Genomic DNA, 16669 nt, shown 5'->3' with positions numbered 1-16669 from the left:
TTCACGCAGGTGTAGTCTCAGATTGCTTGGGGATAAACCAGGAGAATAGGGGACTTAAGGCAGATGTGGGGAAGCAGGGATCTTCACTCTCAGCAGCTGCTTCATGGGGGCAAGACCTACAAGGGATGAGTGGTAGTGCTCATTGGACCTGACACTCCTGTGCAGATCCTGATTTTGCTAATAAAGAGTTAACTCCAACTTGGTGGTGTGATTTAGTGCTGGCTAGCTCCTGTCAGCTGGTTTGCATAAGCCAGCTCAGGGATTCCTTGTGTGGCACAGCTCTGAAGCCTGTATTTTCCCTTCCTATCCCAAGTATCAGCTAGATTTTGACATTCAGGGCCTTCTTGGCAGTGGCGCCCTCCCTGTGGAACGCCCTCCCACCAGATGTCAAAGAGAACAACAACTACCAGACTTTTAGAAGACATCTGAAGGCAGCCCTGTTTAGGGAAGCTTTTAATGTTTGATGTATTACAGTATTTCAATATTTTTTTGGGAAGCCGCCCAGAGTGGCTGGGGAAGCCCAGCCAGATGGGCTGGGTATAAATAATAAATAAATTATTATTATTATTATTATTATTATTATTATTATTATTATTATTATTATTATTATTTATTGGGTTTAGGGTATGTCTTCCACCCCCCCCATTTATTACAATACCATCCTCTATTATAATTCCCTTGCTTTTGATATTTAAGTTGTAACTACATCCCTTAAATCTGCAATTAATGGGCTAACATTGCGGGTGATACCCAACAAAATAGTTATTTGGGCTTCTTGTTGTGCCATGGAATTACCTTCCCTCTCCTTTCCTGCTCCCTCACCCTATATCTGTTATTGATTCTTCCCACCCACCAGCCTTCCAGAGCAGATTTTCTTTGTGGGGACACTATGGGAAGAGTAGAGGGAGGCGAAATTCTGATTCACGAATGGAACTAAGAGTACTTTGTTGGATACTGTCCTGGATGTACATTCAGTTTAACCTGCAACATGGAAAATATGTTGCCTTGGCAACTGAAGGGAAACTGTTGGGTGCTTAAAATAAATTGTCCATGCATGCAGGGCTAACCCAAGGCATTTTGGAATCTGAGGAATAATATCCACAAGAAGTCCCTCCCCAGTTAAAATAGATGACCATTTGCCATTTTCTAATTAATCTGTTAGTTTGGGAACCTAATAGTAAGGTCAGCCCTTGTATACTCAAAAGTATACACCAAGAAGTGCTTCAGACAAAATACAGAGGTACCTCGGCTTACATACGCTTCAGGTTACAGACTCTGCTAACCGAGAAATAGTGCTTCAGGTTAAGAACTTTGCTTCAGGATGAGAACAGAAATCGTGCTCCGGCGGTGCGGCAGCAGCAGGAGGCCCCATTAGCTAAAGTGGTGCTTCAGCTTAAGAACAGTTTCAGGTCAAGTACGGACCTCCGGAATGAATTAAGTACTTAACCCGAGGTACCACTGTAGTTAACATTATGTGAACAGATGTAGATGGACCCTTACGCTCACAAACTCCTATTCCTTTCCATGGAACAGTCCTTTCTTTCCATTTGAGGCAAATTATTCTTCAACATTCAGCTGAATTGGCGCTGTGGGTTAAACCCCAGAGCCTAGGACTTGCCAATCAGAAGGTCGGCGGTTCGAATCCCCGCAACGGGGTGAGCTCCCATTGCTCGGTCCCTGCTCCTGTCCACCTAGCAGTTCGAAAGCACGTCAAAGTGCAAGTAGATAAGTAGATACCGCTCCGTCAGGAAGGTAAACGGCATTTCTGTGTGCTGCTCTGGTTCGCCAGAAGTGGCTTAGTCATGCTGGGCACATGACCCGGAAGCTGTATGCCGGCTCCCTTGGCCAATAAAGCGAGATGAGCGCCGCAACCCCAGAGTCGGTCACGACTGGACCTAATGGTCAGGGGGTCCCTTTACCTTTACTTATCAGTCCTGGTTTCAGGTTTGAACAAAGGAAGAAGCGAGATGCTGTCTCCAAGGGCAACAGGAAGTACACAAGTCCAAGACTCAAGTACATTAATGCGAAACCACAAGTTGGGAGTTATCTCCCCAAGAAAACAATCAAACTCCTCTTAGGTCTTGGACTCATACACTTCCAGTTGCCCTTAGAGGCAGCAATTCACCTCTTCCTAGGAAAAGTGTGAATTGATTTGTGGTTGGAATAGTCTGGTCTAGCAATTTTGGTAATATATTCTTGTTATTGACATCTAGCTTGGGCTGAACTTCATTAAATGTATATACCACCCTTCACCCATATTAAATTTCTATGCCACCTTTCATTTATAGGTCAAAACCAGCACTTTGAATGGGAAAACTAATTGGCAGCCAGTGCGGTCAAGCCAGGATTGAAATTATAGGCTCAAACCATCTTGCCCTGGTGAGCAACCTGGCCACTGAACACTGCACCAGCTGAAGTTTCTGAGCCATTTTGAGGCGGCCCCACATGTAACATGTTGCAGCAATCTCACCTAGAGGTTTTGTTGCTGTTGTTTAGTCGTTTCCGACTGTTCGTGACCCCCTGGACCAGAGCACGCCAGGCACTCCTGTCTTCCACTACCTCCCACAGCTTGGTGAAACTCATGCTGGTAGCTTTGAGAACACTGTCCAACCATCTTGTGCTCTGTCGTCCCCTTCTCCTTGTGCCCTCCATCTTTCCCAACATCAGGGTCTTTTCCAGGGAGTCTTCTCTTCTCATGAGGTGGCCAAAGTATTGGAGCCTCAGCTTCACGATCTGTCCTTCCAGCGAGCACTCAGGGCTGATTTCCTTAAGAATGGATCGGTTTGATCTTCTTGCAGTCCATGGAGAGGTTTGATCTTCTTGCAGTCCATGGGACTCTCAAGAGTCTCCTCCAGCACCATAATTCAAAAGCATCAATTCTTTGGCGATCAGCTTTCTCTATGGTCCAGCTTTCACTTCCATACATCATTACTGGGAAAACCATAGCTTTTACTATACGGACCTTTGTTGGCAAGGTGATGTCTCTACTTTTTAAGATGCTGTCTAGGTTTGTCATTGCTTTTCTCCCAAGAAGCAGGCGTCTTTTAATTTCGTGGCTGCTAGAGATTACTAGAGCATAAAACAAGAAGGGTGCAGCTGGGCCACCATCTGAAGCTGATGGAAGGCACTCCTTACCACCGAGGCCACCTGAGCCTCAAGCAACTGTAATGGATCCAGGACCCCCAAGCTGCGTACACCCTCCTTCAGAGGGATGTGTAACCCCATCAAGAGCAGGCCACTTCCCACCCATTCAGTGTAGGGAACCACCCGCTAACCATGAATTGGACTTCACTTTATTGGCTCTCATCCAGTCCATTACTGAGGCAAGACAGCCGTCCAGCACATTGACTGCCGCACCTGAATATATAAAGTAGAGCTGTGTGTCATCAGCATATGGCTGACAACACATTCCAAAACTCCGGATGACTTCAGCCTTTCACCCAAGTGTCAGGAGACCTCTTGGCCATTGTCTTCCTCAGCAACACAATTTCGGCAGCACTTAATTGACTTTTTCTTGCTCTGCATTTTATTTTCTCTGGTCACTTGCTGTGCTAGTGAACTAGGTAAAGGTAAAGGGACCCCTAACCATTAGGTCCAGTGGTGGCCGACTCTGGGGTTGAGGCGCTCATCTCGCTTTATTGGCTGAGGGAGCCGGCATACAGCTTCCGGGTCATGTGGCCAGCATGACTAAGCCGCTTCTGGCGAACCAGAGCAGCGCACGGAAACCTTCCCGTTTACCTTCCCGCCAGAGTGGTACCTATTTATCTACTTGCACATTGATGTGCTTTCGAACTGCTAGGTTGGCAGGAGCAGGGACTGAGCAACGGGAGCTCACCCCGTCGCGTGGATTCGAACCGCCGACCTTCTGATCGGCAAGTCCTAGGCTCTGTGGTTTAACCCACAGCGCCACCCGCGTCCCTGTGCTAGTGAACTAGGGGACCTTATTTTCCCCCACCCATGAAGTAAGGGATTTATTGAATCCATATTGACTTGATGTTGTGCAGATATGTTGACAGAGAAGGAAGCGAACCCTTTGGAGAAAAAGAATTGGCTCTAATCCTTTGCTGGTTGTTTGGAAAGCCTTACCACTTTCAGTTTTCTTGACTGTCTCCTCATCTTGGCCCAGATGACTGTTCCAACTTCACTAACATTTAGGGTGCATATTTGCCGAGTCTCCTCCCGTCATCTCGCAGATTGAATTAATTTGTTTTGAAATCAATTTCAGTATTTTCTCTATTTACATATTGTGTGTGGCACAGACACTCATATGGCATGTGTTTCATACCCAGAAGGAATATATCAGTTAGATCCTCTGTATCTTTAAGAAGACTGTATGGGATTGAAATTCTGCTCCATTGCCTCCTTTATGGGGAACCTAATAAAGTGGTACTGGGACGCGGGTGGCGCTGTGGGTTAAACCACAGAGCCTAGGGCTTGCCGATCAGGAGGTCAGCGGTTCGAATCCCCATGACAGGGTGAGCTCCCGTTGTTCAGTCCCTGCTCCTGCCAACCTAGCAGTTCAAAAGCACGTCAAAGTGCAAGTAGATCAATAGGTACCACTCCGGTGGGAAGGTAAACGGCGTTTCTGTGTGCTGCTCTGGTTTGCCAGAAGCGGCTTAGTCATGCTGGCCACATGACCCGGAAGCTGTACGCCGGCTCCCTCGGCCAATAAAGCGAGATGAGTGCCGCAACCCCAGAGTCGGCCATGACTGGACCTAATGGTCAGGGTCCCTTTACCTTTAATAAAGTGGTACCTTGGGTTACATACACTTCAAGTTACAGGTGCTTCAGGTTACAGACTCCGCTAACCCAGAAATAGTACCTCGGGTTAAGAACTTTGCTTCAGGATGAGAACAGAAATCGTGCTCCAGTGGCACGGCGGGAGCAGCAGGCCCCATTAGCTAAAGTGGTGCTTCAGGTTAAGAACAGTTTCAGGTTAAGAACAGACCTCCAGAACGAATTAAGTTCTTAACCCAAAGTACCACTGTATTTGATCCAGAGAGAAGAAGTTTGAAAAGTGCACTACAGTTATAGGAAAAGCTAAACATCTTTTTCACCCATCTATTAGAAGCATAATGCCCTGGTAATACCTTTTCTACTAAATTCCAGTCTAATTAACAAATCTGTCCCCGTTATCCACAGTTGCTTACCTCATCCAAGAATGGAAGATTATATAAAATACAATAGGCTGAGACATTTTTGGGTATAGAAAGACAGAATGCTTTACTTACCCTCCTGTCAAATATACACGTAAGTAATTATGGCAATATTCACATTATCTGCCAATTTCCATTTCTCATTATCAGGCCCAAACTTCAAATTCTGAAATATGACATATTTCTGTCAATTAAATCTGAATGGCTCCATAAACAAATGAGGAATCTGAGCCAATTACTTCCCTCGAAATCCATATAGGAGAGTGCATATGACTATTTAAAACTTGATTGATCATAATAGGCCTATTAATTTCAATAACGTTTTGGGGAAAAAACCAAGGGGTCCTGAACAAGCTACAAAACTCTGACCTGTTTTTAAAAAGCTTTTTATACATTTATTGTATATACAGAAAAGATGTTTTATTATATAGTACTACTACATGATGTTTTTAAATAGCACACAACATTACTTCACTATCATTTCCTGCTTACATTACAGAAACATATTGCATTTGCCATGGGAAAACCTAGTGCCCAAGTCTCTAGATTTCTTTAGGAGAGCTCTTTTTTGTGCTTCATCAAAGCGATGGACCTGGAGATCTTGGTCACGGTCAAATGGTCGCCTCTCCTGGGGTTTCTTCTCCTCGGCAGCTTTGCTCTTCAGTTTTTTCTGATGCAAATCCATAAGAGATTCAGATCTCTGAGAGTCCTTGATAAGAAGAAGAAAAAACAACTCAGCTGGAAACTATTACAGTAATTATTCAGGCTGAAGAAAAGTAGAGATAAGAATGAAGACCTTTTAACAAAGGGCTGCAATCCTACACTCGCTCACCTATGAACTGAGGCTTACTCCTGAGTAGACATGTATAGGACACCACTGCACTTATAAATTTTTAAAAGTAGAACCAAAGGAAATAAGTACCAAGAATCCAAATGAACGTCAGGTTAATCCTTCCTTTGCCATTTCTCCATTCCAATTTCAAGATCGCCCTTTAAAGAAGTTGTATTTCTACAAGCTGTTTGATAAGGATTTCTAACAAACCTCTAAGGGCCACACAAGGATAAAAGACCATTGAGGGTCTTTCTCTACCTATTTATAAATGGCATTTCTATGCCACCTCATAATCAAAGTTGTATTAGATATATTCCCATTGAAAGAAACGTCCCTAAAGAAAAAAAGGAAGCGGGGAAACGTGAAATGATACATACATTGTATGAAGACAACTGCTCAACCAGTCTTTTGTCTTTCTCGGACAGGAGAACTTCTGCATCATCCTTACTGATGGACTTTTTCGCATCTGGCGCTTCCTGACAAATAAACAACTGGTTAGCAGGCACCAAAGGCTATCTATACTTAAATTGATCTGTCTGGAGCACAAATCTGCTTCTTAATGCAAGGAAATTACCAGCCGTGCTTTTCAGGCATGTTCACTGTATAAGTGCAGAGCACCCGATCTAGATTAACAGGTTGGGATACTTCTCCCATTTAAAACTCTCAGAATGCTGCAAGCCCCAGCTCTCTCGTTTCAGAATAAGGGGGTGCCAAGGTTCCATTTTCTATTCACACTTCAGGAGGCAAGAAGCCTTGCTCATCATAGGGCCGCTGGCATTTTTCTTATCTCTGATGTTGCTTTTTCTGTTACGCTTGTTTACCCCACACCCTTTCACGTAATGCTATACTGGAGTGTCATCTAGAGTGCAAATGCTCACACTGCAATTCTCCCTAGTCCATCAATCCTCCTCGCTCCTTCTGCAATCCTGGAAAGGCTGGCTGGTTTCTGGCTCACCACTGGGCTTATTTAGCCCAGACAAATGACTCTTGTTCAGCCTCTGCCCCTCCTCCTTTTCTCCATTCCGCTCTCTCCAGCCTCTGTAGCTTAAAGAACAGCTAGGAGTGTGGCAATGTCAAGACACCCGGCTGCTAGTGTTCCGTGCCGCTTCCAGACCAACTCTGTTTACATCTGGTCAGGCTGGCAAAGAAGCAGAGTGGACACACCACATTGGACTCCCCACACAGCACTGAGAACAAAGCACAGGACTCTTGGGGCACGTTCTGTGAGAGCAGCCATGTTACAGTTGCATCTCGAAGCAAATGCGACCCAAGCCGAGGACTTATTTCACAACAGCTACCGTGGTACCGTGGGTAAGGCAAGCGGGGCAAAACTTGTTGTTGTTTAGTCGTGTCCGACTCTTTGTGACCCCCTGGACCAGAGCATGCCAGGCACTTCTGTCTTCCACTGCCTCCCGCAGTTTGGTCAAACTCATGCTGGTAGCTTCGAGAACATTATCCAACCATCTCGTCCTCTGTCATCCCCTTCTCCTTGTGCCCTCCCATCTTTCCCAACATCTCCATTTCTTCCCCTTCTATTTGCCAGGAGGTGATGGGACCAGTGGCCATGATCTTCGTTTTTTGATGTTGAGCTTCAGACCATATTTTGTGCTCTCCTCTTTCACCCTCAATAAAAGGTTCCTTAATTCCTCCTCACTTTCTGCCATCAAGGTTGTGTCATCTGCATATCTGAGGTTGCTGATATTTCTTCCAGCAATCTTAATTCCGGCTAGGGATTCATCCAGCTCAGCCTTTCGCAGGGGCAAAACTGGATGTGTCTAAAAGCAAGACAAAATCTTTCTACTGCAACCCAGCCACCTTCCCTGTCCCTCAAAAGCCCTTTGCCTGGCTTCCCTCCTGTACTGAAGTTGCACCGCTAATAGCAGCTGCCACCTCGGCAATGCTGGCAAGACCTGCATCCTAGGCCCTGAGCCTAATTAAATGTTCTGCTTTACGAAGCAGAATGGTTCCAAAGCAATATGCACATGCAGCTCCTCCAACTGTGCAGCTGTCTCTTTGCGATTAAAGAACCCCTCACACAATCAAAGAGTCCCATGTGTACACCAGAGTGGTGTGTATATAGGAGGACATGGGGGCAAACGAAGGCTTACTTGGGCTTTCTTTTCTCTGTCGGCCGGGGTATCAGTCCAAATGGATCTATCTCCCGATTTGTCATCAGCTCTTCTTTTGAATGTCCGTGGACCGAGCCCAAAGCTTTTGAGTTCTGGTGGTAGATCCGTCATCCAAGATTCTCTTTTAGCTTGTTTGGGTCCATCCTTTAAACAGTAGACCAACAAAATTAGAAGCACGCCTAAAGCTGACAAGGCTTAAAAATAAAACAATCAGGAATTAAACTCACATCTTTACCGAGAAGTTTATCTTTCATTCTCTGAGCTCGACATTCAATCTCTCTAGTTGTGTTGGATTCTACTGGTCCTTTGGCAGGCATTGGGCCAATCATGTCTTCCTCCTCTTCGCTGCTATCCGTAGTCTTTATTACAACATGAAATACAAATAAATTCCATCAACCCTGTATTTCTCAAAATAAACATACTTATTTTGTATCTTGTTCATCTACTTAATACATTCCTTACATCTCTCACTTACCATGTATTTCGCCTAAGGCCAATGTAACTCTCTTTACCAGAAACCAAGATGTGGCAAAATGATGAATTACTCTAAGTAGCTCAATTTGCGTATTTGTTAAAAAACCAAATGTATGGGTTTTAGCCAAATCTTCTTCGTTATTATTATTTTAATGAAAAGTGTTGCACAAGTGAAAGGAATAAAGAACATACCAGGAGACAAACCTGTTTACAAGGTATGAGGGAATTTTAGGCAGCTGCTCTGGAAAACACAATATCTGCTTTGAATTGTGGAAAAGACATAGTTTCCTTTCTGCAATCGTAAGGAACAGAAATTTTATCTTTAAACATTTGAAGCCATGCTTCTCCTGACTCCCCAGTCATCCCTGGGCCTACAGCAGGGGTGCCCAAACTTTTTTCAAAGAGGGCGAGATTTGAAGAAGTGAACATGTGTGTGGGCCGACGGAGGTTGTTGAGCTTTTTTTACAATTTTAAACCAAAGTTGTGGAGTTTTTTTTAGGGTTCAAGTTGCTGAGCTTTTACAGTGGTACCTCGGGTTAAGAACTTAACTTTTTTCTGGAGGTCCATTCTTAACCTGAAACTGTTCTTAACCTGAGGTACCACTTTAGCTAATGGGGTCTCCCGCTGCTGCCGTGCCACTGCCGTGCGATTTCTGTTCTCATCCTGAAGCAAAGTTCTTAACCCGAGGTACTACTTCCGGGTTAGTGGAATCTGTAACATCACTAGAGCTTAGTGACCCACTGTGCAGGAGCAAAATCCTTGTCTCAAAGCATTGCAATGGTTTTTCCACAGGACAGGTTAAAGACACACTTCCTTGTTGCTACTCTCCAGGGTCACAGAGCACTACTCAGCAGAAACACCAATCCTTTCGGAACAGGGTGTTTGAATCTTGCTATTTATTTTCTTAAACAGTTTTATATTTCATTATTTCACTGTGTATTACTTTGAAGATGTTGTAGAGTGGTAAATTTAAGTATAGTTTTATACACTAAGGTCCAGCGCCGAGGGCCTTCTGGCGCTTCCCTCACTCCGAGAAGTGAGGTTACAGGGAACCAGGCAGAGGGCCTTCTCGGTGGTGGTGCCAGCCCTGTGGAATGCTCTCCCGTCAGATGTCAAGGAAATAAACATCTATCTGACTTTTAGGAGATATCTGAAGGCAGCCCTGTTTAGGGAAGTGTTTTATGTGTGATGTTTTATTGTGTTTTTAATATTCTGTTGGAAGCTGCCCAGAGTGGCAGGGGAGGCCCAGCCAGACGGGAGAGGTGTAATAAATGAATAAATAAATAAATAGGTAAAGATAAAGGGACCCCTGACCATTAGGTCCAGTCGTGACTGACTCTGGGGTTGCAGCGCTCATCTCGCTTTATTGGCCGAGGGAGCCGGCGTACAGCTTCCGGGTCATGTGGCCAGCATGACTAAGCCGCTTGTGGTGAACCAGAGCAGCGCACGGAAACGCCGTTTACCTTCCCGCCGGAGTGGTACCTATTTATCTACTTGCACTTTGACGTGCTTTCGAACTGCTAGGTTGGCAGGAGCAGGGACCGAGCAACAGGAGCTCACCCCATTGCGGGGATTCGAACCACTGACCTTCTGATTGGCAAGTCCTAGGCTCTGTGCAAATAAAACCTACCAAACAGAATTGCACACACACTCTTTAAAAGTTATCCAAGTTTACAAACTCCACAGATCTTTCTTGAAGTACAACTACTCATAGCAAAACCCCAAACAAACAAACACGGTTCTTCTCCAGGCTGATATTGCTCTGCCTGTATGTAGCGTTCTGACAACCAAGGTTGTGAGTGTGAAGCAAGAATCTCTTGCCCCCACCATTCCTCTAAGTCATGCTGTGACGTATCTTCCTCTAGGTTTCTTCAATGAAAGAAGGGTGCTTAAGAGGTCTACCTATGCCACCACAGCTCCTCATCAGTCAGAAAGTGTGTGGGGTCGCTCCCTCAAGAGGCTTTAAATAGCTAAGTTGCTCTTGCATCAGAATCCACACTGGGTCTTGCATACCACTGGGAAGCTGAACATTCTCACTGCCTACTCATAGACTAGAAGTATTACATTGCAGTGGAAAGGCGAAGATTAGCCAGTTTTAGAGCCACAGTGCTCTGGTTTATTTTGTATTTTGTTTTAACCTTTTGCCTGCTTTCCCCCTAACTTTTATTTCTAATATGGTTTCATAATTTGACCAAGTGTGTGCACTTGCCAACCTCGGGATTCCAGAATTTCCATATGCCTAGACAGTTCTTGGAGTTCTTTCTACTGAAAGTTTAGGTTCTGAGTGGTAAGAGATTGACATGTTCTTCTGAGATCTGGGAGGGATTTGGGGAGCGTAAGTGCCTTTGCACTCTGGGTAACACAGGGTGTGTTGGTCTCAGAGTTCCTGATCTTCATCCTTTACTTGGGTGGGAAGGAAAAGCACATACCAGTCATGAGCTGTGCTCAGGGGGGAGCTGTGCTCTATTGCAGTCTGTGCTGCAAAGTAAGTAAGGGAAAGGAATAACATCCATTTTCTTCTTTATAAGGCCATGATATAATCTGAATGGAACTAGAGACAACTATCTTTCTTACCATATATTTTCATCTGCCAGATATTTTCGTTTCCAGGAAATTTTACATTTAAGAGAATGAAGAACCTGTGGCATCTTAAAGCTTGTGAAACTTCTATTTTACCTGCTCCTTTGTGTTTCAAATTTTGTGTATATAACTTTACTCAACAAGCAAGGCATTTGCAAATCAAAGTGTTACAGAGTTAACATATATGTAACCTTGTCAGATGAATAAATGGGGGTTAGGTTTTGAGTGTGTACGTATATGCATGTGTGTGTCTGTGTGCATTGTTCCAAACATGTTCCACAAATAAAAAGCAGGATCTGTTGTTTCAGGATTATTGTTTCTACACACCTGGGTTGCATAATATATGTTTTCTTCAGCAGCTTCTGATGGTTTCTTAAAGCCAGGTGGTAAGGCAGGACCTATAACAGGCCTCGTGAAGAGGAAAAAAAATCATTTTACATTTTAATTTAAAGTCATATTCCAAAGCAGAGAAATAATGTAAGTTGCTACAAAGTACACTTAATAATGGTCCTAGAAACATTTTCTCTTCTGATTTTGGCGTTATCAACAAGGAGCTTGTGGTGGCAAGTGCTACTCACTCAGAGCCTTTACTATTCCAAATTCCTCCCATCCATTTGACACAACTATTCTCTGCAATTCTGATAGCAATCTATAAATATTTGAAAGGCTATAATGATGAGAGTAACTTGAGAGTAATTTGGACCCTGTTGTTCCAGAGAGCAGGACTCAAACCAATGGGTTCAAATTGTTAAAAGGGGGGGGGGGGATTTCAAGTAAACCATAGGAAAAACTTCCCGATAGCACAAGATATTCAACAATGGAACAAACTACTTTCAAAGGTGGTGGTTCCTTCTTTGCAGAAAGTTTGAAAATGGAAGCTGGCCAGCCACCTGTCAGGGAGGGTGCAGCCATGAAATCAACACTTTAGTTGCTGATTGGGGTTGTTGTTGTTGTTTTACATACAGAAATACAGAGGCCATAAAGCGTTCTGCTAACTGACTAAAGTCTGATTCTGAACAGGAAGAGCAAACAGTCTTTCAGGCACTGTGGATTCTTAGGGGGATATTTACCTTTCTGGGGATTCATCTGGTTTTTTAAAGCCAGGAGGAAGAGCGGGTCCAAAGAATCCATCATCGTCATCTTCCTGATAGCGTCTGTGTTTTCTGCAAATATAATGAAAGCACTTAATTTACTAAAATGTGAACGGTAATTACTTACACTTTGAAAAGAAAAGCCTGAAATTATTTCAAGAACTGCATCTCATATCCTGTATGTGTCCTCTATGTCCATGGTAACAGCACTGGAAAGCTATTAGTTCAAAGCAACTTCGATAATATAAACGGCTCGCCTATATAGTAAGCCATATTCCCAACTAAGCAGCCGAGTCAACTATTAGATACATCAGTGTAAAGGTATGTGGTCTAAACCACTGAGCCTCTTGGTCTTGCTGATCGGAAGGTCGGCGGTTTGAATCTGTGCAACAGGGTGAGCTCCTGTTGCTCTGTCCCAGCTCCTGCCAACCTAGCAGTTCGAAAGCACGCTAGTGCAAGTAGATAAATAGGTACAGCTACGACGGGAAGGTTTCCGTGCGCTCTGGTTTATGTCACAGTGTCCCATTGCACCAGAAGCAGTTTAGTCATGCTGGCCACATGCCCTGGAAGCTGTTTGTGGACAAACGCCAGCTCCCTCAGCTTTAAAGCAAGATGAGCGCTGTACTCCATAGTCACCTTTGACTCGACTGAATCGTCCAGGGGTCCTTTACTTTTTACATCAGTGTGCATGAATTGAACAAACTTTGGCAGTGCAGAATAAATGCAAAGGCAAATTGCTACCCACCTCCCTAGCTGAGGGGAGTCTGGAAATGACTGGGAAAGCAACAAGATCTGACTGCTTTCAATGTCTCTCTGAGACTCTCCTTAACCTTCTCTGAACTTCAGAGAACGGTGGGGGCTCTTACCAGATTAAAAAAATTCATTTGCCAGTTGAGAGCATATCCATGATGTCCTGCATATCCATATTAATTTTACAACTTATATGCTTTGATCAATATATACATTCGATCAATATATACATATAAAACAAATCTTTTTTCAATTTTAATACCAAATAAAATCATTTATGTAACAGACCATCATGGCTGCGAGACCTGCTCTGTGTCTTGCAAGCCTTTTTCCACCTGGCCTGGGAGGACAGGGCAGGGCCCTGACTGACTCCAACTTCAAAAGCTGAGGCTGCTGAAAAGACCAGACCATCTTGGCTGTCAGTGCAGACCCTGGTCATCAAGCCTGAGCTCCTACAGCCGCTGCTCACCATGAACCACCATTGGCAGGATTGGTCCTCAACAGTATCAGATATGTTTATGATTTTTTATTAATAAATTTATTATATTGCTAATTATGCTGTTTTGAATTTGCATTTCATACTTGACTTCCTTTAGTAATTTTTTTTGAAATGTTTAAGATAACTTTTTTCTGTTACTTTGCTGTGATAAATGTGCATTCTGTAGTTGACTTCCTTTGTAATGTTTTATTTTGAAACCTTTATGATGATATTTTAGTTTCCTGTTAATTATGTTGCTTTGAATATATACTTTATATTTGACTTTCTTCCGTAATGTTTTATTCTGAATTGTTTTACTTTATGATTTAGTGTAGCCTTAGTGCCTTAGATTGTGACCAGCCCCCAAAGATTCCCTTATTTAACTATCACACCATGAAGAAGCTGTAGGAAATCTGTAACTTTTTTTGAGAAGCACAGTTTTAAACAAAACAAGTAAATCCTCCATAGCATTTGCCTGCCAAAGGTTCAGAAGTTGAAAAAAGAAGTCACGACATACCATTACCACCTAATAGAGCTTTCCAAACTGTGTGTTGCGACACGTTAGTGTGTCAGCTGCAATGTGTAGGTGTGTTAAACGAACGCTCCCCGCGCTCCTCCTGGGACTGGAAAGGGGCTGGTTAAATTGCCGGTTTGCTAGTAAAACTGAATTACTGTGTTGTGAAATGATGCATGTTTGAAAAGCGTGTCACAAACATGAAAAAGTTTGGAAAGCTCTGATCTAATGCCGTGACTGCATGATGGTTGTATGTCTGTCCAATGATTGCGATATGTTAAATGATTGTGTTAATGTTCACTCGAGACCCCAAATGCTGGGAAATTACAGCTCTTAATGGCCATAGTTCAATATAAGGCAATTTCCTATGTTCACACTAATGCACTAACCTGGGCGTTGGACTTGAATCTTTGTCATCTTCAGAATCCCATACTGTTCCTCCGGGTGCATTAGGAGAATCACATTTTTTATCGCAACCATGTATTTCGGAACTACTATAGTAGTCTGGTGGCAACGCTGGCCCTACAACTAAACAGTTAAGAGTTTCTCATTTACATTTAGACTAAACTATCCAAATAATATATTTTACAGCTAGCAATTGTTTTGAAATACATCACTGATACAAAACTGAATGTCTAGACGGAATCTAGATAACCATCTCAAATATTGTGGAGATTAAATTTCTTAAAACAGTTGAACAGAATAAACATTTTCAATTAAATAATGGCTCAACAGCAGATCAGGTTGCACTGCTCATGAGGCAACAGATGGAGGTATATTTATTCAAAAGTCCTCATTTCTTTTTTTCTTTTTTTTTTTAAAGAGAACTATAGTGCCTATAAATCAAAATTAAAAATTGGGAGCAACTACATAAAGGAACCTGTTCACAAAAGACTTGAGGCAACCAGGAAATGACTGAAAACACTTAATTGCTCTGCAGTTGTAAAAGGAAACATACCTGATAAATTATTAGTCCTACAATTAAGAAAAACATAAATAGCATAGCTACGCAGTTAAAGGTGTAACAGAAAATAGTAACAGTTGCCAATATCTTTTGTGATTCCTACAACTTTTACACTTCTGAAAGTCCAGCAAAAAATAAGATCAAGGAAATCTGCAGAAAATTAACTTTCCTAATTTAACTGTGGAGAAGATGGAAAACGGTCAAAACCCAACAAGCATTATTTCACATAGTGAAACAACTGAAAAAGTGTAAGAGTCCAGGTATTAATGGTTTACTTCAGAGTATTATAATAAACAATTAAGCATCAAGTAATAATTTGCTAAGCAATGCAAAAATACATCTTCCTCAAAACCTGGGCTTACAGATTGAAAATAAGAACAGCTAAAAAAAAAACAAAAACCTGGGAGTGGGGCGGAGGGCAACAACCTTTAACAAATCATTAAACGTTTATAGAATTATTATAGTAGCATTGCACTTAGTAGTATTGCATTCGTGATTCTTGTTTTTTTTTTAACCTCTAAGCTGCCTTGAACCCTGTCAGGAAAAAAGGCGGAGTGTTTATATAAATCTACGAAAGCATATATATATATATATATACACACACACAGAGAGAGAGAGAGAGACAGACATATACAGTGGTACCTCGGGTTACATACGCTTCAGGTTACAGACTCTGCTAACCCAGAACTAGTACCTCCGGTTAAGAACTTTGCTTCAGGATGAGAACAGAAATCGCGTGGTGGTGCAGCAGCAGCAGCAGCAGCAGGAGGCCCCATTAGCTAAAGTGGTGCTTCAGGTTAAGAAAAGTTTCAGGTTAAGAACAGACCTCTGGAACGAATTAAGTACGTAACCAGAGGTACCACTCTCTCTCTCTCTCTCTATATATATATACACACACACACACACACACATACGATAATATATATATTCTATATACTTATATGTACACCACACACACATATATAATATTTAAATATATGCTAGAATATATATATTCTTATACATATAAGATACAATAATATCTTGTATATATTGAAATCTTGTATATATTGAAATCCCGATCAATGTTGCTAAATTCTGCGTAGCTGGTATTAGGCGCAGGAAACAAGAGCTTTCCAATGTCAACATGCAGGCGAAGGCAAATACTTAATTTTATTCATGCTGTCTAATTTTAAATTGCTGTTATGGCCTAATCTGTATTGAAATTGTCCTTTGTTATGTTTCGCTGACTAGCTGCACGAGTTAATCTGGTCTGTGACCGTTTAATAAAATTTGATTTGATTTGATTTGATTCTTACATATACCAGATACAATACTATACAGTATTCTTATCCAGGTGGTTTGAGACGCCTCGTCCAAGCCAGCCTTCCCCGCTCACTGCGCCTAAAACCTCGCAGGAGCCGAAATCCCCTCCTGCCCCGGACCCCTTCCTCACCCGGCCCGAAGTCCCCGCCGGGCTCCGCTCGGTCGGCTTGCGCCGGCAGCGAGGGCCCCGCCGCTCCCCGCGACGCCATGGCAGCACCCGGAAGTGCCTCTTGTTTAGCCGGGCCTCCCTTCCGCCCGGGCTTCTCCGCCCCTCAGGGCCTTCCGCCGCCCACTTCCGGCGCTCGCGGGCAGAGTGGGCGGGACTTCCTTCCTCCTCCTCCTCCTCCCGCCGGCTATTGGCCGCGGTCGCGAGGGGACGTAATTTCCGGTGCGCCG

At 43.2% G+C, this 16669-nt stretch overlaps 1 protein-coding gene across 1 annotated transcript; it reads right to left on the bottom strand.

Moving 5' to 3' along the window:
- Positions 1–5196: 5196 nt before the first annotated feature.
- Positions 5197–16541, bottom strand: GPALPP1 (GPALPP motifs containing 1). Its single transcript, XM_081861027.1, has 8 exons — positions 16404–16541; positions 14394–14532; positions 12242–12334; positions 11499–11580; positions 8345–8476; positions 8097–8261; positions 6366–6464; positions 5197–5865 (listed from the first exon to the last, which is right to left on the bottom strand). Exons 1-8 carry the CDS (start codon positions 16480–16482, stop codon positions 5650–5652), a joined length of 1005 nt encoding a protein of 334 aa, XP_081717153.1. The 5' UTR covers positions 16483–16541; the 3' UTR covers positions 5197–5649.
- Between the last annotated feature and the right edge of the window lie 128 nt (positions 16542–16669).

Source organism: Podarcis erhardii, assembly GCF_964252035.2.
Source record: "Podarcis erhardii genome assembly, chromosome: 5".
Taxonomy (NCBI): domain Eukaryota; kingdom Metazoa; phylum Chordata; class Lepidosauria; order Squamata; family Lacertidae; genus Podarcis; species Podarcis erhardii.
This window is presented reverse-complemented; position numbering and strand designations above follow the sequence as displayed.